Here is a 20,527-nt window from a genome sequence, read left to right as displayed (position 1 = left end):
TGATTTATGTATTATTATATTCCTTCATTTATTATGATATTCCTTGATTTATTTATGATGATCTTCCTTGATTTATTTGATATTCCCTGATTTATTTATGATTATAATCCGATTTATTTATGATGATATTCCTTAATTTATGATGATATTTCATTCTATTCCTTGATTTATTTATGATGATATTCCCTGATTTATTTATTATGAAATTCCTTCATTTATTATGATATTCCATTCTATTCCTTGATTTATTTATGACAATATTCCTGGATTTATTTATGATATTCCATTCTATTCCCTGATTTATTTATGATGATATTCCATTCTAGCCCATGATTTATTTATGATATTCCCTATTTATTCTATTTATTGCCTAATAAAATCAAGGTTTCCTTCAAAACCACGGTGATTTTTTTGTCCCTTGGGATCCACCATGGATCCTTTGAAGCACTTTGGATATTGCTGGCACGGGAAGGCACCTCCTTGTAATTGGTCTCAAAATCCAAGTTTCCCTCTTGGAAAAACCTGGAATAGGGAAGGTGCCCCTGCCCCTGGCAGAGGTTGGAATGGGATGGGAGATTTTGGGATTTCCATCCCAAAAAACCCCTTTGGTGGCACCTCCAGCTTTTTCCAGAGGCTGAGGAACAACTTCCATCCTCCTCCTCCTCTTCCCAGGAAATCAACAACTTCCCAACACTTCATCCAACCAAAACAAAAATCAAAATTCAGAAGGAAATTAAGGAATTTTTTCCTGTTTAATCCTTATTTTTCAAAAGTATGTTTTCCTTTCCCAAACATACACAGAGGAAGATGATCCCAAGTATCCCACAGCCTTAAAAACAAGACAATCCTGGATCTGGTCACTCCTATCTTCTGCAAATTCCATTTTCCCCATTTTTTTTTCCAATCCTGCAGCACAGGCATTTCGGCTCCTCACATTTTAAGCACCTAAATTCTATCCAAGTTCGAATAAATCAAGTAAAAAAAAAATTACAAAAAGAAGTATAAAAATTTTTCATAAAAAAAAAAAAAAAAAAAGAATTACACATGTAGAAAATGGAGACAAGCTATACAGAAAAGAGGGAAGAAGAAATTCCATGGGGAAATTCGGAGCTGCCTGGAGTTCACAGTGGTGTTCCCATCCCTGGGAATCTCAGGAAGCAGAACCACAGCTTACCAAGGACTGGATGCCCAGGATCTGTACAATAATTCCATATATACAGTGATTATGCAAAGGAATTTGGTACAAGTTTTGGATTCCTCTTCCCTGATCCATGAGAAATCCAATGCACCTCACGATTCTGGCAGTTCAGTGGGTTTTTGGAAGGGGATGAAAGTTTCCAGGGGAATTCTTCTCCCTGTTTTTCCCTGATGGAAATAAAAATCTTTTCCAGCTGATGAAAAAGATCAAGTGGCTTCTCCCAGTGTTGGTGTCCTCCTGGAGTGGCTTTCCCTGAGGGTGAAGCCCAGGATTCTGGGATCCACCTCTCCTGAAAGCCTTGGAAGTGGCTCCTACCCACACCAAATTCCATTCACGGTTCTCTGGAGGATCCTGCCTGAACTTCCCACCAGGAACATTCCTGAGTCCCAGCAGGATCCCAGGGGAGCAGAATGGTTGGATTGGGAAGCTCCTCCTCCTCCTCCTCCTCCAGCTGGCTCAGCTCTGAGCCAGGAAACCTGAGGGAAAGGAAAAACACACCTGGATTGTGGGACCTCTGGAAGCTCCTGCAAGGCTCAAACTGAGAGAAACCGGGTTTAAATATATTGAAGTTGAAAAATAAATGCATTAAACCCCCTGCCCCGAGGCAGCACGAGGCTGCGGCACAGAGCCCGAGAGGGACAGCTCCCCTGGATCCCCAGCTTGTTTCCAGGGAGAGTTTAATCATGGAATTAGGCTGGCAAGGGCCTCCAAGACCATCCAGTCCAACCATTCCCCAGCGCTGCCCAGGCCAGCACAGCTCCAGTGCCACATCCACGCCTCTGATGGATCCCTCCAGGGTGGTGCCTGAGCCAGGCCTGGACAGCCCCTTCCATGAAGGAATGCTCCCAATATCCAATCTGAACCTCCCCTGAGGCCATTTCCTTTTGTCCTAAGTTAAGGAATTGGGAAAGAACAAAGTTTTGCTGTTCTAAAAAAAAAAAAAAAATCAATTTTTGAAGGCAATTCCCCTTGGCTGGCTGAGTCCATAAAATTATGGAATGGTCTGGGTTGGAAAGGACCTTAAAGGTCATTTAATTCCAACCCCTGCCATGGGCAGGGATAACTCCCAGCTCCTGGAATAACCTGGATTTGCAGAAGGTGAACTGAACATAAGAACTCCACAGAAAGGACTGGGAATCCATCCCCACATGGGATGGAACCACCAAGTCCTCCGTCAGGGAAGGTGTTAATTCACCATTAATCACCCATTCCTGAAATAAAGACCCAAACAGGTCCTCTTAGGACTTCCAGGAAATCCCAAGAACTGCTTTGGACACCCAGGTCATGGCGGGAGTGCTCTCCACGCTCGGGGCAAAAATCTTCATTTTGTATCAGTCCCTGAAGGACAAAAACACCACCAAAAAAAAATAGAGTCCCTGCTGCAAGTGGAAAGGAGACAATTTTGACCTCCAGAACAAACGGTGCAGCGGTGATTTGGTAAATTCCCTGCCGGAATTCCCACACCCAGCTGGGACGGGATGGGTGCGGTCCCCGGGAGCCGATACCTTGCAGCGCCTGCAGGATCTCGCAGGTGGCCTTTTCCCCCAGGCTCCTCTGCAAAGCCTCTGCAGTTCCGTGGTCCTGCTCCCTGTCTCTCCACTTCCTCAGCACCTGGAGCTTCTGCATGGTCACGTCCTGCTCCATGGCCCGGATGTCATCGATGTCCTTCATCTCCATCTGCAGACACTCGATGGCCACCTCCCTCCAGTGCCGGTCCAGCAGCTTGGCGATCACCAGCAGCTGTTTGTCTGATAAGCTTTTTGCTCCCGTTCCATCTGAAAAACATTGGATTTTCCCCAAAATTCACCCTGAGCCTGCCCTGGCCCGGCCTGAGGCCGTTCCCTCTCCTCCTGTCCCTGTTCCCTGGGATAGGATCCCAAATCCCCTCCTGGCAGGAGCTGTGCAGAGCCACAGGGTCCCCCTGATCCCCCTTTTCTCCAGGCTGAGCCCCTTCCCAGCTCCCTCAGGATTCTCCAGCCCCTTTCCCAACCCCATTCCCTTCCCTGGACACGCTCCAGCCCCTCCAGCTCCTTGTGAGGAACCCAAAAGTGCCCCAGAGCTGGGGGAGCCTCAGCACAGGGGACAATCACAGCCCTGGGACCTCCCTGGCCACCCCTGGCTCATGTCCAGCCGCTGCCAACCATCACCCCCAGCCCCTTTTCCAGCTGCTCCTGCCCAAGCCTGGACCATTCCTCGGGGAAAAACCTCAGAAAAAGCGAGCTGGGTTCCAATCCCAGGCCACCAAACCCCAACCGGGTCCTTTCCCACCTGCAGTGCCGCCAGTTTTTTGCTTTTTGCAGTGGAGCCCCTCTTCCTCCAGGATGTTGAGGGCTGGCTTCCTCCTCTTCACACCTGGGGAGGGAGCAGAGGCGCTGTCACTGCTGTCACTGCTGTCCCCTGCGCCCAGAGCCAGAGAGGGGCACGAGGGTCCCACCCCGGCTGCCTGCAGGGTCACTCACTGCCTGTGCTCCTCTTCTGCTCGTTCTTGTTCTGGTCATAGTGGATCCAGTCCCCTGGGGAAGGGCAGAGCAGGGAAATGTCAGTGGGGAATTCCCAGCGCGGGGCCCCAGCTCCAAAAAAATAATAAATTGTAAAAATGTAAAAAAATAAAAAACTTTAAAAAGTACAAAAAAAACCCCTCAAAAATAAGCACAAAACGAAAAAAAAGCTAAAAAATTTCTAAACCTTCTCATAAAAAACTAAAAAACTTTTAAAAACACAAAAAACCCCTCAAAAAGTAAGCACAAAACTAAAAAAAAAAGCTAAAAATTTTCTAAACCTTCTCATAAAAAACTAAAAAATTAAAAAACAATTAAATGCATTTATCATAAAAAACAATACCACAGATGAGATGAAGTAAAGCTTTATATGTTTATAATTTTTTGAACAGTTCTTATGCAGAACCTGGTCCACCAATTTTTAGGCATTTTGCAAATAACATGCAAACAAAATTGGAAAAAAAATCCTCTTGTTTTAATTAGAAGCCCTAAGGACAAACAACTGGAAGCCACAAAGGGCTGGATCCCAACCCCTCAGGTTTGATAGAAGGAGATTTTTCCCCTTTTATTCCCCGTGCTGCAGCAGGCCCAAACGGGCAAGAGAGATTGCAAGTTAAAATGCAATATTTCAATTTTTTATTAAATTGCACAATTCTATGGATAATACATGGAATGATATGCAGGAGGGCTGGAACTGCATGGTCCTTAAGTTCCAAATGACACCACTCCATGGGCAGAGGGATGGAGCAGCTCTGCTGGGAGAGCTGGCACGGTTCACCCTGGACAGGAGAAGCTTTGGGGTGACACTGGGGCTTCCCAGGGCCTGGAGGAGCTGCAGGAAAGATGGAGAGAGACAACGGATGGAGGGACAGGACACAGGGAGTGGCTCCCACTGCCAGAGGGCATCGATGGATGGGATTTGGGAAGGAATTCCTCCCTGGGAGGGTGGGGAGGGGCTGGCACAGGGTGCCCAGAGCAGCTGGGGCCAAGTGCCCAGGGCCAGGCTGGACACTGGGGCTGGGAGCAGCCCGGGACACTGGAAGGTGTCCCTGGGGTGGAACTGGATGGGCTCCGAGGTCCTCCCATCCCAGCCCGTTCCCTCAGTGCCAAGGACTCACTCTCCCTCAGCTTGGCTTTCCAGACGGTCTCATCCGAGTCCTGCTCCACCAGGGACAAGGTGAAGTCATCAGGCTTCTCCAAGTACACCTCGAAGTAACTCTTCAGCTTCAGCAGTGACCCATCAACAAATTCGATCTCCTGCGCAACAGAAATATAAAATAAAAGTAAATATTTACCTCAAACAAACGAAAGAGAAGGCAACTGGCTGTTGGGAGAGAGCCGAACCAAACTCTGATTTCCCCAGTGTTTTGCTGTTGCCTTTGACATCAGGATTTCATCCCAAAATTTCAGGGCTCTAAGAGGCAAATGGTTCCTCTTTGTGCCACATTCCCAGGGAAGCTGCAGTGCAGGAGGTGAGGGTTGTGTAAGGGACTCACCTCAGGAGTGATTTCAGCCTCTGGCTCACAGATCAGTCTGTACTTCTTTCCTTCCTGCAGTAATTTTTGGCATACAGGGGGCTTTTCAATCTGAACAAATTTCCTTTTCGAGTGTTTTACAGCCTTTGAGATATCCTAAAATTTAAAAACACCATTTCAAGCTCAATATTTCAATGTGGCTCATTTCAGTAAAGGAATTAACATCTAAAACCTGTGCTCAGGTGGCTCCTTGGGCTGTTCTCTGGCCCCAGCTTTACAGAACAGCCATGATCTGCCCCACGAACTTCCCAGAAAGCTGTGGAATAACCACCACACTCAGAAAGCACCACTGAACCTTCTCCAGCTGTCCTGTCACGGGGGTGAAATGAGGTAAGGGAGTTTGCAAGCTGAGTGAAAGGAAGGTTTTTGCCCCTGTCCTCACTGTAAAAGGGTGAATTGAAGTCCTGCTGCTGCCAGAGCTCCTGAATGATCCCACAAACCCAATTTCCTAACTGTAACCCACTGCAGGGCAAGGCAGGGAATATTCTAAAGCTGGAATTTTATCCAGAGTTAGCCCCGTGGCCTCTCTTTCCTCTGCAGCAGCACTCTGCTCTCCTCAGGGGGCATTGCTGACGTGACCCTTGCCAGCAGGAGAGCTGGTGGCCCGTGGGGGAATCCATTGTCAGCTGCTTTCCCAAATCCCCAGATTTTCACTGGAGACTCCAGCACTGCCCCAGGCAGCCTGTTCCAATGCTTGGCCACCCCCTTCCTGAAGGAATTCTCCCTAACAGCCAATCTAAACCTCCTCTGGCACAACTTGAGGCTGTGTCCTCTTGTCACCTGGGAGAAGTGACTCGGATAAAGAATGGAAATGGAAAAGCTCAGAGAGACAATTTACAAGGGATGCAGCGACAGAAAAAAGGGGGAACAGCTTCAAATTCAAACCCTGTAGGTTTAGATGGGATATTGGGATGGAATTGTTCCCTGTGAGGGTGGGGAGGGGCTGGGATGGAATTCCCAGAGCAGCTGGGGCTGCCCCTGGATCCCCGGCAGTGCCCAAGGCCAGGCTGGACACTGGGGCTGGAGCAGCCTGGGACAGTGGAAGGTGTCCCTGCCCATCCAAGGGTGGAATGAGATAGAATTTAAGCTCCCTTCCACCCAAACCATGGAACCAGGACTCCTCACCCACCCTCCCCACGGGCAGCTCCCAGCGCGGGCCGTACCTTGATGAAGGAGTCGTTGTTGGTGGCCAGGTAGACCCAGAAGGACAGGGAGGGGTGCTCGTCGATGGCTTTGTAGAGGATGACAGCCCCGTGGTACTGCAGGGGCTGCTGGCTGTGGATCAGGGGTCCCACGGGGGACAGGGAGCTCACCACCCACTTGACGTGCGACGCCGAGAACTCGGCCGAGGGCTCGATGGCCGCGCCGCCGCCCTTGATGTGCAGCACCTTGAAGGCCACGCCAGCCCCGTGATCTGTGGGGACAGCCCGGGCTCAGCACCCCCAGGATGTCCCCACGTGTCCCTGTGCCAAGCTGTGGCTGGGGTGTGCGTTCTACCACCACCCATCAGAGCTGGGGCAGTTCTCTGCTGTCCGTGGGGCAGTTTTCTTTATCTCTCCACAGCCAATCCTCCCTCCAGATCTCTTCTGTTAAAGGATCATTAATTATTAATTATCTGCTGTCCATGGCCACTGAGTGTCCCTGCAGGGCTGATCAAATTCCATCATCCCATGGGAGATGCTCCGCCCAGGGGAGGAGCCAAGCATTCCTACCTGGATACAATCTGAGCCTGGAACAGCACAGCAGCCCCTGCATTCCCAGAGGAGCAGCTTTCTCCTGCCCCGCATTCCCAGAGGAGCAGCTTTCTCCTGCCCCGCATCCCCAGAGGAGCAGCTTTCTCCTGCCCCGCATTCCCAGAGGAGCAGCTTTCTCCTGCCCTGCATTCCCAGGGGAGCAGCTTTCTCCTGCCCCGCATTCCCAGAGGAGCAGCTTTCTCCTGCCCTGCATTCCCAGAGGAGCAGCTTTCTCCTGCCCTGCATTCCCAGAGGAGCAGCTTTCTCCTGCCCTGCATTCCCAGGGGAGGAAGCCCAGGCCCATCTCCAGCAGCCCTGGAGCTCCAGAGGAAACTCCCCCCTTGTGCAGGATCCCTGCTCCAGCAGAGCCACAGCTGGCACTGCAGGAGGGCTGAGCCCCCATGGAATGGCACTGCTGCCACCACCCTGACACACAGGGGGCCAGGGCCTGTTCTGACTCTGGCAGTGTTTTTTGCACTACTGCTGCTGGATTAGGTTTCTTTTTTTACTTAGAGATGGGGTAACTGAGAGGTCTTTCAAAAACTTTTTATTTTATGTGAAGGGTGAGATAATTTATAGTTTAAGTTATTATGATTAGAAGTTAATTATATTTAAATTATGATATATTATAAATGGTTTTGGTTTATTAGCTTTTGTTACACTGGACTGTAAATGTTTTAAAGCCAATCATTTAAAATTACTTTTCGTGGGTTTTACTACAATGTATCTTTCATAATTCCGTTTCTCTAAAGCCCTCAGTCTTTTTTGTAACGCCACCTTTTGAAACTTGTTTTCAGTTCCATTCCCCTCTCAACAATATCTGTCTATTTTTTTAATCTTTTTACTAATAAAGGACTGTTATTCCTACTCCCATATCTTTGCCTGAGAGCCCCTAAATTTCAAAACTGTAATAATTTGGAGGGAGGAGAATTATAACAATAATATATAATAATTATAATTACTTTTTATGATAATTATATACTATATTATTTTAGCTATTATGTAAAATAGATATTATATATTATATAATATAACAATAATTATAATAATATAATTATATAATAGATATATATTATATATTATATCTATATTCTATATAATATATAGAATATATTATAGATACTATATTATATTATATATTATATTATGTATTATATATTCAATACATATCATATATACAGTATATAATTATATTATGATAATTTTATCATATATATTATATACTATATATAATAGAATTATATATTATATTATAGTATATAATATCATATATATAATATATAATCTATTATAATATATTATATATATTATGTACAATATATATTATAAATTACAATCTATAATATATATATTATTTGTTCTAAGTTAAGGAATTAAGAAAGTTTCGCTGTTGCAAAAAATTATATATATTAAAAATATATTTAATAATATATAAAAATATATATTTATTCAATATATATGAAATAAATATTAAAATATATATACAATATATATTAATATATATACAATATATTTTTAAAATAAATATAATATATATTGAAATATATATATTATATATAATTATATAATATATATTACAGGTTATATATATAATATATAATATATAATGTATATATATAATATATAATTACAATAATTATTATAATAATTGCTGCCTTCCTCAGCAGCCTCCTGCCCTCTGAACCCCCTGTCCCCCCGGCCGCAGGGACTCACCCCCCAGGCAGAGGCAGTGCGGGAAGTGGATGGAGAGCAGCGCGGCGGGCGCCGAGCAGCGCACGTCGAACAGGGGCCCCCCCACGATCCAGGGCCGCTGCACCAGCCGCGCGTACTTGCTCCAGGAGAGCAGCGAGTAGGTGATCCTGGCGGCGCCCGTCACCTCGAAAATCAGCCCGGTGCTGCTGCACTGGTAGGAGCCCTCGGCGTCCAGCTGCACCCTGCAGGGACAGGCAGCCGCTGGCAGCACGCCGGGACGCGGCCCCGAGCCGCGCCAGGGGCGCGGTTTGGGAAGGGAGTGAGATTTTTGGGAGGCGGTGGTCAAACCCATGGGTGCTCGGATGCGAATATTGGCACCTGGTGTGGCCAGGAGGATACGGATACGCCTCTGAGGGCACGGGGGGTAAAAGCAGAGGGCTCCCAGGGGAACTCTCTCCTGGTTTTTGAAAGGTTTCCATGTTGAATTCTGTGCGCATACAGTTGTAAGTTAATGAAGTTTTTTCTCCTTTATTCCCAGGGTGAGGCCTGCTTTGCTCTATTTCTGGTCACATCTCACAGCAGATACCAGGGGGAGTGTGTTTTCATGGCGTTGGCGCCAGCGCCAAACCATGACAGCCAGGGAAGGTACAGATTGGATAAAAGGAAAAGAAATTTTACCGAAAGAATAATAAAATACCGGAATTGTCTTCCCAGGGAGGTGGTAGAATCACCATCTCTGGATGTGCTTAAAAAAAGACTGGACATGGCACTTGGTGCTGTAGCCTAGTTGAGGTGTTGGGGCATGGGGTGGACTCGATGATCCTGGAGTTCTCTTCCAACCTCATTTCCTGTCATTCTGTGATTCTGAGTCACCAGCGCTCGGCACCCCCAGCTGCCAGGGCTGCCCAGGGGCTCCCTCCCGCTCCAGCTGGGGCACACAGCCTGCTCCAGCCTCGTCACTGACATGTTTGATGAAAATCCTTTTGCGAGGATTTTCCTCTCCTGAGAAGCTGAGAGGCCTCAGGAACAAAGTGCAAATAATGATTATCTGCTGCTGTGAAACGCAGCAGGTGGATCTGGGGTTGGTCTGGTGTGGTTGTTTTAATTAATGGCCAACCACAGTCCAGCTCTTCAGACTCTCTGGTCAGTTACAGGACCTCGTTATTCATTCTATTCTATTCTATTCTATTCTATTCTATTCTATTCTATTCTATTCTATTCTATTCTATTTTCATCTAGTTTTCTGATATTTTTTTTCCTCTATTCTTTCAGTATGGTTTTCGTTTGGCATTTTTAATATAATATATATGACAACATAATAAATCAGCCTTCTGAAACATGGAGTCAGGATTCTCATCTCTTCCCTCATCCTGGCTGCCCTGCAAAGACCCCACAGGCTGGTTTGGTGCTGTTGAAAACGGGCGAGGGCTCAGCCAGCCCGTGCAAGGCAGCTGGAAAGGAGAGTTTGGCATAAAACCTCCAGTGCCAGGAGCTGCCAGGAGCTGCTCTCACGCGCAGGGCTCGGGTCAGGGCCAAGGTTTCGTGTGGATAACACCAACAGCAGCAGACACGTCCTGCATGGACATCCCGCAGGGCAGGCAGAGGGAGGACAGGGCTGCATCCCAGGAAAAGGCAGGGCTGAAGGGGAGGGTGAAGCAGGGCACGATGCCTCCTGTGCAGCCAGGCTGAAACAAGCACATGAAAATTTGCCTCTGGTCATTTCTGCAGCAGGACACGGCAGCATTCTGAAAACCCTCCCAGGAGCTCTCTTGGACCAGGATCTGGAGGCAGCACAGGCTCTAAACTGTGATTTTTAAGGATTTGGGTGCGCCTCCCAGTATGGATCCAAATGCATTTGTGCAGCAAATGAGCTGTTTGCCCAACCAAAAGCACCTTGGTGAGAACAGTGCAAACTCAAACCCATTACACCAAAAAAATGCATACATGAATTGTCCTCCAGCAAGTCTCCTGGGGGTCACTTGCTCCTTCTGGTCCTGGAAATAGATTTAAAAGAAAATTATCTTTAAAAAGGTGAGGAGAGAGCAGAACTGCAGTTTGCAAATGATCTCATGCAAAGTAAGTGGGTGTTGTTTTCCCCCACAAACCTACATTTTCATTCCTGCAGTGCTCACAGGGTGGCAAGCAGCTCCCTCCTAGTGGGAAAAGAGGAAGATGAGCTCATGAAAAACCAAGTAATTAAACAGCCAGAAATTAAAAAAAAACCCTCAGGAGATCTGTTCCTACCTGACTCATTGCAGTAAGGTGGGGGCTCCTTCTCCTCCTGTTCTTCATCTAGGGAAAAGGAGTTTGGAGTAAATATCTCAGTGTCCAGGGGGTTTCCGCTCCCACATTCACCCAGGACAACCCCACAATTCCATCTGCTCAAATTCACCTTAGGAGAGCATTCCTGAGAGTCCTTGCAGGCTTTGCCCAGCCTGGGGGTGAAGCTGAACATCAGGACACAAATTTGCCAAAAGCTCCTAAATTGCCCAAACTCCTGGGAATTTTCACAGGGATAAAAAAAGATGTATCCTGGGATGAGCCTCGTGGTGCCAAGGACAAAGTTCAGCCCCCAGAGTGGAAACTGGGAACAGCTTTCCCAAAAAACCACCACATTGTCTGCAGGGTGTTTGCCCCTGAAATGACCTAAAAGCGCCTGGATTCTCCTGGCTGAACCCAACAGGATGGGATTCCAGCAGAGGCCAAAGGCTGTGTCCTGAGGGGTGATGTGGGAGCTGCTAGGATCAGCTGCTTCCCCATCCCAGCTCCCTGCCAGGACAAAGGCAGCCTGGAGGCTGTCCCAGGCTATCCTGGAACCCCAAGCCCCCCTGGGCTGGGAGAGGCAGGAAGGCAGAGGCAGCCCTGGCTGTGTGCCCCAGCCCTGCTGGCCCAGCCCCCAGCTCAGCAGGGCTGGAGCAGCACCAGGACACTCCCAGCTCTGGGAGCTCCTGGCCTCCACCCTCATTTCCTAGGGATGCTCTCCAGCAGCTCCTTTCCCCAAAAGAGATGGAGCTGCTGCCTGGGCCAGCCTGGAATCCTTCCTGCCATCGAGCTGCCTTCCTGGGGAAAACAGGGACAACAAACCACACTCACCCAGCCTTCCTCCACCCCACTCCTCTGCAGCTGCCCAGAAAAAACCCCTGGGATTGTTAAATGATCAGTGTTACATAAAGCCAGCATTACTGCTGGCAGCAAATCCCATGAAGCGCAAACCCACCAGCAGCAAACGCTTCCTTTCATTATTTTCCTGTCCATCCTGTTGGGCCACTTCTGTTGCCAACTTTTGAGGAAATTTATGGCCTCTTGGTGTTTGGACAACTGCTGTGGTGTAAAAATATCCGTGGGCATTGTGTCTGGGGTGCAGTGTCTGCAAGGTGAAAGCAGCACAGGCTGCTGCCCTTTGATCAGTGATAGGAAAACACCAGATCCCAAAAAAATTACTGGGAAAGCAATTAGAGCTAGCATTCCCTAATAACTGTGAGACTATACCCAGGGGAAGCAGCTGGTTTAAACTGAACATCAGTTTTTCAAAAGCAAACAGAAAAATAAATCATAATGTTCTGCTCACCTGACTCCTCTTCCGAGCTGCCGCCCTTTGATCATTGACAGAAAATCATTGGCTCCCAAAAAATTTATTGGGAAAGCAATCAGAGTTGGCATTCCCTAATAACTGTGAGATTATACCCAGGAGAAGCAGCTGGTTTAAACTGAACATCAGTTTTAAAAAAGGTAAATAAATCACAATGTCCTGCTCACCTGACTCCTCTTCCGAGCTGCTGCTGGAGCTGTCCTCAGAACTGGCTTCTCCTTAAAAACAGGCACAGGTGGAACGTGAGTCCAGGATCCACCCAGAGGTTTGGATCCATCAGGCCAGGCAGCAGGTTAGGTAATGGAACAGAAAAAAAAGAACTACTGAGGCAGAGAAAAACATCAGAGCATCAAATCCAGCAGCAGGGGAGACCTTGGGGTCACCCAGGCCCTTCTGAAGGGTGCTCAGAATACCGAATTCCCATGTTTTATACAACCTGGGATCGTTTTGGAGCTCCACCCATGGCACATCCCAGTCAAATTATGGCTTTCCAAGGCAGGTGGGAGCAGCCTTGGTGGGAGCCGTGTGTGGAGGCACCAATCAATTAATTAATTATCCTCACAAACATCATCTGAAGAGAAACCAGCACTGGAAAGCCAGGGACGTGTTTTGGGATGTGGAATGTGGGAGGCAGGAGCAGGTACACCACCCCAGGAGTGAGGAAATCCCTGAGCCATGGTGGGCTCACCCTCGGGCTGCTCCTCGGCCGATCCCGATCCCGATCCCGATCCCTCCATGCCATTGGGGGTCACCTCTGCAAGGGAAAGGCAGGGAGTAAAAGTTGGAGAGGAATTGAACTCTTCTCTTGCCAGTTCTGTACTCAGAGAAAGGGAATAAATAGCAAAAGGACAGGCATTTTGAAACCCAGCATAAAAACCAAAGGAATCCATAAAGAAAGGGTTTACTCCAAGGTTTTAAAGCCCATTATAGAATTCCCATTCCAAAGGATGGGCATTTCCTAAAATCTCTGTACATTGTCAACTGGTTTTTAAAGCCAGTTCCAGAACTCCCACTCCCAGTGATGGACATTTCCCAAAATCCCTGTACTTTTTCAACTGGTTTTTAAAGCCAGTTTTGGAATTCCCATTCCCATTCCCAAAGATAGGCACTTCCCAAAAACCTTTTCAACTGGCTTTTAGAGCCAGTTTTAAAATTCCCATTCCCAAGGATGGACATTTCCCAAAATCAGCATACTTTTCAATGGTTTTTTAAAGCCAGTTTTAAAATTCCCATTCCAAAAGATGGGCATTTCCCAAAATCCCTGTACCTTTCCAACTGGATTTAAAACCAGTGTTAGAATTCCCATTCTCAAGATGGGCACTCCCCAAGATCCCTGTACCTTTTCAACTGGTTTTTAAAGCCAGTTCCAGAATTCCCACTCCCAAGGATGGGCATTTCCCAAAATCCCTGTACTTTTTCAACTGGTTTTTAAAGCCAGTCCCAGAATTCCCACTCCCAGTTTTCCCAAAACCCCTGTACCTTTTTCGTCGGAGGAGAGGGACTCTGCCCCGCTGGAAGACAAAAGCAGGCACACGTGAGAGCTCTGCCAGCCCTTTCCCACACTCCCACTGCCAGCTCCCTCCCCTGGCACCGCTCCCAGGCTCGGGAATCCGGGAGCTGCCTTGGGATGGGGGCTGGGGATCCACCTCCTGCAGCATCAGCCCTGCCCTGGCTCCCTGCTGGCCCCCTTGGGGACACCTGGACACAGTTCCCACTGGCACCAGCTCCTGCTTCCAGCCCCTGCTGCCAAGCAGCAGCACCCCGTGCCAAGTGCCCGTTGGATTTGGGAGCAATCCAACCAATCTCCAGGCAGGCAGGCAGGCAGGGATAAACTCAGATAAACTCTGCTCCCCAGCAGACCCATCTGTGGCCAACCCACACCAACCTCCATCCACCCCTGGAGAGGGGAAACCTGCTGTGTGCATCACCCACGGATCAAAATCCTGTTTGGAAACCTTTCCCAGGAGCTCCACAGCATCAGGCAGGCAGAGGCAGCCGAGGGAAGCTGCCCTGAGGAAGGGAATGGCCCTGGGTGCAGCCACCATAAAGCAGCAGGTGACATCCAGCTCTGCTGCGCCCGTGGTGGCACCAGGGAACATCCCAGAACCTCCACCCTGCCCGGGGGCAGCTGCAGGAGCAGGCAGGGAAGGAAAAAAATCCAGGGAAGGAGCATCCAGCCCTTTCTTACGGAGGTGTGAAGGTGGCAGTGCAGTCCCAGAGATGCTGGGGGTGGTGGGGCCGAGGTGCGGGAGCTGCTCGGCTCTGGGGGCTGATTTTGGCCACCCTGGGAGCTCCTGGAGCACGTCTGGGATGAGCGGGCATCACCAGGGGGGCCACACCAGGGCCCTCAGCCACGGCATCGGAAAAGGAATAAATCGATGGGAATGGCAGAGGCAGGAAAATCAAAGAGTGAGGATTCCTGAGGAGCTCAGGGAAGCGACGCCAGCTGCGGGGTCCTGGCAAAGCAAAGGGGCTGCAAAACTTTCTGGGCCAAGGGCAGGAAGAAGTGGGAAAGCTTTTCCCCCACAAGGAATTACACAACAGTTTGCTCTTGCAAAGCGTATCTTGGAGAAAAAAAAAAAAGAAAAAAAAGAGTAAATGTATTTATCTGGAGGATTCGGACGAAGCCTGGATGCTCTCCAGGGCCGGCAGTGTTTGTGCAACCCTTCAACCCTTCCACCAAGTGCTGGCTTGCTAACCCGCTTCTCTCCAAGCCCTCCAGCTGCATTTCCCTCCTCCCGCGCTGGCAGGGAGCGCACACACGGGGCGGGGAGGAGCGGGGGGGAAAAAGAAACAACAACAGCAGCGCCCAGGCGGGCGGGCAGCGAGCGGCGACCATACACTGCGGTCACGAACTGCAACCATCCACCGCGGCCACGAACGGCAACCATCCACCGCGGCCACGAACTTCAACCATCCACCGCGGCCAGGAACGGGCACCGCGCTCCCCGAGCGCGATAACGGCACGGCAGATAAACACCGGGCTGGGCAGCACCGGAGCCACGGCGGGAGCCCGGGGAGAGCCGGGGGGAGCCCGGGGCGGAGCGGGAGCCCGGGGAGAGCCGGGGGGAGCCCGGGGGGAGCCCGGGGGGAGCCCGGGGGGAGGCGGCGGGAGCCCGGGGCGGAGCGGGAGCCGCGCTTTGTCTGCAGCGCCGGCGCGGCCCGGGGCTCGCAGCCCCCGCTGCAGGTGCACGGCGGGGCTCGGGCACCCCCGGCCACCGGGAGGGGCTCTGGGCACGGCACGGACCCTCCGGGCTCGGTGCCCGGGAACGGGGGGGGGCCGGGAGGGGATGGAGGAGCGGGAGGATGCGGGAGATGCAGGTGGGTGGGGGATGGGAGGATGCGGGGGCGGGGCTGGGGGGACACCGGGAGGGGCAGGGGGACACCGGGAGGGGCAGGGGGACACCGGGAGGGGCAGGGGGACAGCGGGAGGGTGCAGGGGGACAGCGGGAGGGTGCAGGGGGACAGCGGGAGGGTGCAGGGGGTGCACGGGGAGAGAGGGAGGCGACAAGAGCGGGGAGGGTGGCGGGGGACGGCGCGCAGCCGCGCGGGGATGGCGGGGAGGCACGGGGGGGACACCGGGGGATGGCGGGGGACGCGGGGGACGCGGGGAGCCCGGCCCAGCCCCGCTCACCTGTCGGGCTCCAGCGCCGGGCCGGACATCGCAGCGGCACCGAGCGGGAACGGCCGCGTCCTGCTCGCGTGGGGGGCGGGGCCGGCGGGACACGCCCCGGACACGCCCCGGACACGCCCCGGACACTCCCCGGACACGCCCCGGACGCGCCCCCGGGGTCCCGGCTCGCCCCCCTCCTTGTCGCTCCTCGGCGTAGGTACGGACACAGCCGGTGTAATTCATAAATATAAATATAATATAAATCTATTATATATTTTATATTTTATATAATATTATATATAAAATATTTTTATATTTTATATCTAATATTTATGTATTTTGTGGATGTTATATATGATATATTTATCTATTTATATAATGTTTATATATAAAATATTTCTATATATTATATATAATATTTTATAATATTTATATATTTTATAGATATCGTATATTCTATATTTATATATTATATAATATTTTTGTAGATAATATTTCTCTATATATTTATATATTTTTATAATATTTATGTATTTAATAGATATTATGTCTTATATATGTATATATTTTCTATAATATTTGTATAAAATATTTATATTTTATATATAATATTCTATAATATTTATATATTTTTCATAAATATAAAGATAATTTTCATGTTCTGGGCGCATTCCGTGTCGCTTATTGAGATGTTTGTGTTGTTACACGTGTCGTGCTAAAATGCCACAATGGTTTGGGTGGGAAGGGACCGCAAAGCTCGTCTGGTGTCACCCCCCGTGCCACGGGCAGGGACAATTTCCGTGGGTCGGGCTGCTCCAAGCCATGTCCAACCCGGCCTTGGACGCGTCGGGATCTGCCGGCTGCTGGCAGAGCTGCTTAGGGGGGAAAAAAAGAAAAAGAAAAAGAAAAAGAAAAAGAAAAAGAAAAAGAAAAAGAAAAAGAAAAAGAAAAAGAAAAAGAAAAAGAAAAAGAAAACTAGCCCAAACCTGCAGTGTATTCAGACTTTTTTTTTTACCTTTTTAACAAAACAAAACGAAACAAAAAGGGGATAAAAAGGGCAATTAAAAGGGAATAGAAAGGGAATAAAAGCCTTTTAACCAGAAGCGTTTTGATGCTCGTGGGGCATCTCAGCAGAGCAATGAATCCCGGGTCCCCAGCCGCGGGGGCACCCCCTGCAGTCCCTGGCCGGGGGAATTCCGGAGCCGCAGGCAGGGAAAGCCCCGCTCCCCCGGCTCCGCTCCCCCGGCTCCGCTCCCCCGGCTCCGCTCACCCGGCTCTCCCGGGCTGGGAGCACCCAAGGCCGCCTGGGCTGTGCCCCTCGGGCAGGGGGCTCGGCTGCTGCTTTGGGGTGTTTCCCCCACCCCAAGAGCTGGTCCAGCCCCATCCACGCCTCAGCACCGTCCTGTACCCCCGCGCTGAGCCCAGAGCAGCTCGGGGTGCAGGGGGGACCCTTCCGTGCGCCTGCCCAGGGCCCAGAGCAGAAAGGAAAATCATCTCCATTGTCGGAACCCAGGACTCTCCTCTGGGTGCCTTGGATGGCCAGAGCCGCTGGCAGGGGGCTCTGAGACCCTGGCAGCAGCCAAAGACACACGTGGGGTTTTGATCTTAGCCCGTGGAGCAAATTACCAACTCTGTATGAAGAATTACAAGTCACACACACAAGTTAGATAGCATAGTAGAGATAGTCACGAAGTGAAGGGTTGGATTTTTGAGTGCTGTACAGGAGGGGTTTAAGCCTTGTACGCAGGGCTCCAAGTTTTGTACACGGGTTCTAAGATGGAGGGATTTGGGTGTGCCCTGTCCACTTCCTTTCTCCTTCCCAGCCTCCATGTCTTTGGTGATGTTGGCACTCGCAGATTGGTCTAGAGTAGAAAGTCACCATTCAATATGGATAGCAGGCATTGGAGGAAAAGTATAAAGATGTAGTACGTAATGTGTGATATCAAAGATGGCACCAGCCCCCTGGGAGGGCAGTGTGCCTTTGTCTGAGCTGCTGAACGGGCCACAGCAGCTCAGGAGAAGAATCTTTTAGATAACCAACAATAAACTACCTTGAGAACGGACAACAGAGGACTGCTGAGTCTTTCTTAGAGGGCATGGGTTGGAGGAGAGACTTTTCCATCTTTGGGGGTCACCCCAATCCGGGACGTGAAGACCCAACATCTGGCATCCCTGGGTGGGCAGGAAACCCCACACTCCATAAACAAAGCTAAGTGTTTGAGCAAACACAGGACGCTGCTCCCGGCGCCTTCCGAGCGCTCAGCTCCCAGCTCCTGGGAATATTCCAGACTGGGAGCCCCCTCAGTTCTGCCCTTCACCCCAAATCCCACCCTCTGGAGCCCCAGAAGAGTTCTGGAAAATCCATCTTCCCAGGGAGCTCCGTGTGCAGAGCTCTCAGGAACGAGCCGGGCTGCAAAGGGGGGGTGTCAGACTGATGGGAACCCAAAAAACCAACCCAGCTTTGGATGGGAGACCCTGGAAAAGGGAGCGGAGGGGCCGGTTTGGGGAGGGCTGGGAGTGCCAGGGAAGGAAATCCCCTTTGCGAGTAAACAACTCGCAAATCCAGCCTGGAACAAACTGAAGGAAGTGGGAAAAGTTCACGGCACAACGACAGTTGGGAGTAAATAATCACCCGGGACAGAGAATGAACGAGGAAAGGGCAGGAGAGAGGGCAGGAGGGGAAGGTGGGGTTACTCACAGCGGTTTGGTTTTCCCAGCTCCATCCCTGGGATGCTGCTGGGAGCTTCCCAAGCGCGGCCGAGCCATGTTTTCCAGCTTCTCCAGGCGTCCCCAGGCCGAGCACGATGCCATAAACATCCCGTGAACTGTCACAGCCCGGGGCAGCTCAGCCCAAACCTCTCCAGTTCCCGTTTTCCTCTGAGAAATCCCAGTTCTGAGTTTATCTCTGAGAAATCCCAATTCCCACTTTTCCTCTGAGAAATCCCAATTTTCCTCTGATAACTCCCAGTTCCCCAGTTTTCCTCTGAGAAATCCCAATTCCCAGTTTTCTCTGACAAATCCCAATTCCCACTTTTCCTCTGAGAAATCCCAGTTCCCAGTTTTCCTCTAAGAAATCCCAGTTTTCTCTGAGAAATCCCAGTTCCCGGTTTTCCTCCGAGGGTCTGACCCCCCGGCAAACCCGTCCCAGTTCCCCCCAGAGCCGTTCCCAGTTTACCCGGTCTCGTGCTGCTGGATTTCCCGCCCCAGGAGTCCCTTGGGTTTTTTATCCCAAGGACAGGGACGGATCGGGGCCCGGCTTTGCTGGCACTCACAAGCCAGGCTTTGTGTGGCAAAGGAAGCAGCGTGAGGCTGCAGCTGCAGGGGACGGAATTCCTGCTGCTCCCGGAGCTCCCAGCCCCGGCACCCGAGCATCCCTGCAGGGCCGGGAGGCACGGCCTGGGGTGCCCGGGCGTTTGTCACCTAAAGCCAGGCTCTGGGGACACCCGGGGCAGGGCCAGCCTCCCACAGCCCCTCTGCGTCTGCAGCTCCGTGCCCTGAGCCCCACACCCATCCCAGGATTAAAAACGGGGTAAATCCCAGAATCCAGAGCCCGAAGCAGATTTGTGGAGGGTGGCAGGAGTGTCTGAGGAGCTGAGAAGAGACAGCCTTCCTTCTTCCCTGGCAGGCTGGATCGGGGTTTTCCAGAGGTTTTTCAGCACAGGAGTTCATGACACTTCTTCTTCTCCCTTTCCCTTTCCTCCTTTTTCTCTTTCTTCCTTTTCTTCTCCTCCTTCTTCCTTCCTCTTCTTCTTCCTCTTTCTTTGAATCTTCTTTTCCTCCTCTTCTTCTTTTCCTCCTTTTCCTCTTTTTCCCTTTTCTTCTTCCTTCTTCTTTCTTCCTCTTCTCCTTCCTTTCTTTGAATCTTCTTTTCCTCCTCTCCTTCTTTTCCTCCCTCTCCTGTTAATCTTCACTAATCTTTCCTCCATCATCACTATTATTGTGATTATCCCTGCTTTCAGCAGGTATCCATTCACTTTTTGGGTGCTATTTGAGCAATTCATGCATTTACCAGAGCACTAAACACAAAATAAGAAAGAGGCGCCAAAAAATTGCTGCAAACTCCCGGAACCCCCCCTTTCCTGATCCCAGCTATTTCTCTTTTCTCAGGAGGTCGAGGAGGGTTTGCGGGCTGGGATGGATTGTTCAGCTCTTCCAGGGATTCCCATTTTTAAAGGAATTTCAGCGTGAAGAGCAGCTCTTGCCTGAGCGCTGCGGGAAGCCCTGAGGGCTCCTGTGGCAATTCCCCGAGGAATTCCCTGTGCCAGGCTGGCAGGGAGGGCTGGCATTGCGTGCCCAGCTGGGCACCCAGGCCCTCGGTCGGGAAATGGGGAATTCTCGTGGCAGCCCCAGCCCAGCCCCAGGATTCACACAGAGCCCTGCTGCCGTGGGGCTTTTGGGCAGTCAGGACTTGGTGAAGTGAAGGAGAGATCTTGACTCCATTTCAGAAGGCTGGTTTATTATATCATGATATATATTACATTAAAAAGACTATACATTGTATATAAATTATAAATATTATATTATATTATAATATAATAATTTATAATAATTATAATATTATAATTTATATAATTATAATGTTATAATAATATAACCATTTATAATATAATAAATTTATAATATATTATAAATTTATAATAAATAATATTATAAATTATATATAAAAGAC

The 20,527-nt window shown here is 49.8% G+C and overlaps 1 protein-coding gene across 2 annotated transcripts; it reads right to left on the bottom strand.

Moving 5' to 3' along the window:
* Positions 1–240: 240 nt before the first annotated feature.
* Positions 241–15,987, bottom strand: CARD8 (caspase recruitment domain family member 8). 2 transcript variants are annotated; one of them, XM_038146464.1, is made up of 15 exons: positions 14,434–15,243; positions 13,725–13,756; positions 12,934–12,999; positions 12,413–12,463; positions 10,901–10,948; positions 10,766–10,809; positions 10,601–10,650; positions 8,678–8,898; positions 6,395–6,645; positions 5,193–5,327; positions 4,815–4,953; positions 3,658–3,711; positions 3,467–3,550; positions 2,704–2,973; positions 241–1,674 (listed from the first exon to the last, which is right to left on the bottom strand). In XM_038146464.1, the coding sequence occupies exons 1-15, from the start codon at positions 14,565–14,567 to the stop codon at positions 1,655–1,657; spliced, it is 1,599 nt and encodes a 532-aa protein (XP_038002392.1). In that variant the 5' UTR covers positions 14,568–15,243; the 3' UTR covers positions 241–1,654. The 2 variants fall into 2 exon arrangements, with proteins under 2 accessions (XP_038002392.1, XP_038002393.1); XM_038146465.1 differs by lacking the exon at positions 14,434–15,243 and adding an exon at positions 15,880–15,987 and having other exon boundaries at positions 242–1,674.
* Between the last annotated feature and the right edge of the window lie 4,540 nt (positions 15,988–20,527).

Source organism: Motacilla alba, chromosome 9 (assembly GCF_015832195.1).
Source record: "Motacilla alba alba isolate MOTALB_02 chromosome 9, Motacilla_alba_V1.0_pri, whole genome shotgun sequence".
Lineage (NCBI taxonomy): Eukaryota > Metazoa > Chordata > Aves > Passeriformes > Motacillidae > Motacilla > Motacilla alba.
Note: the sequence above shows the minus strand (reverse complement) of the source record. Positions and strands in the feature narration are given on the sequence as shown.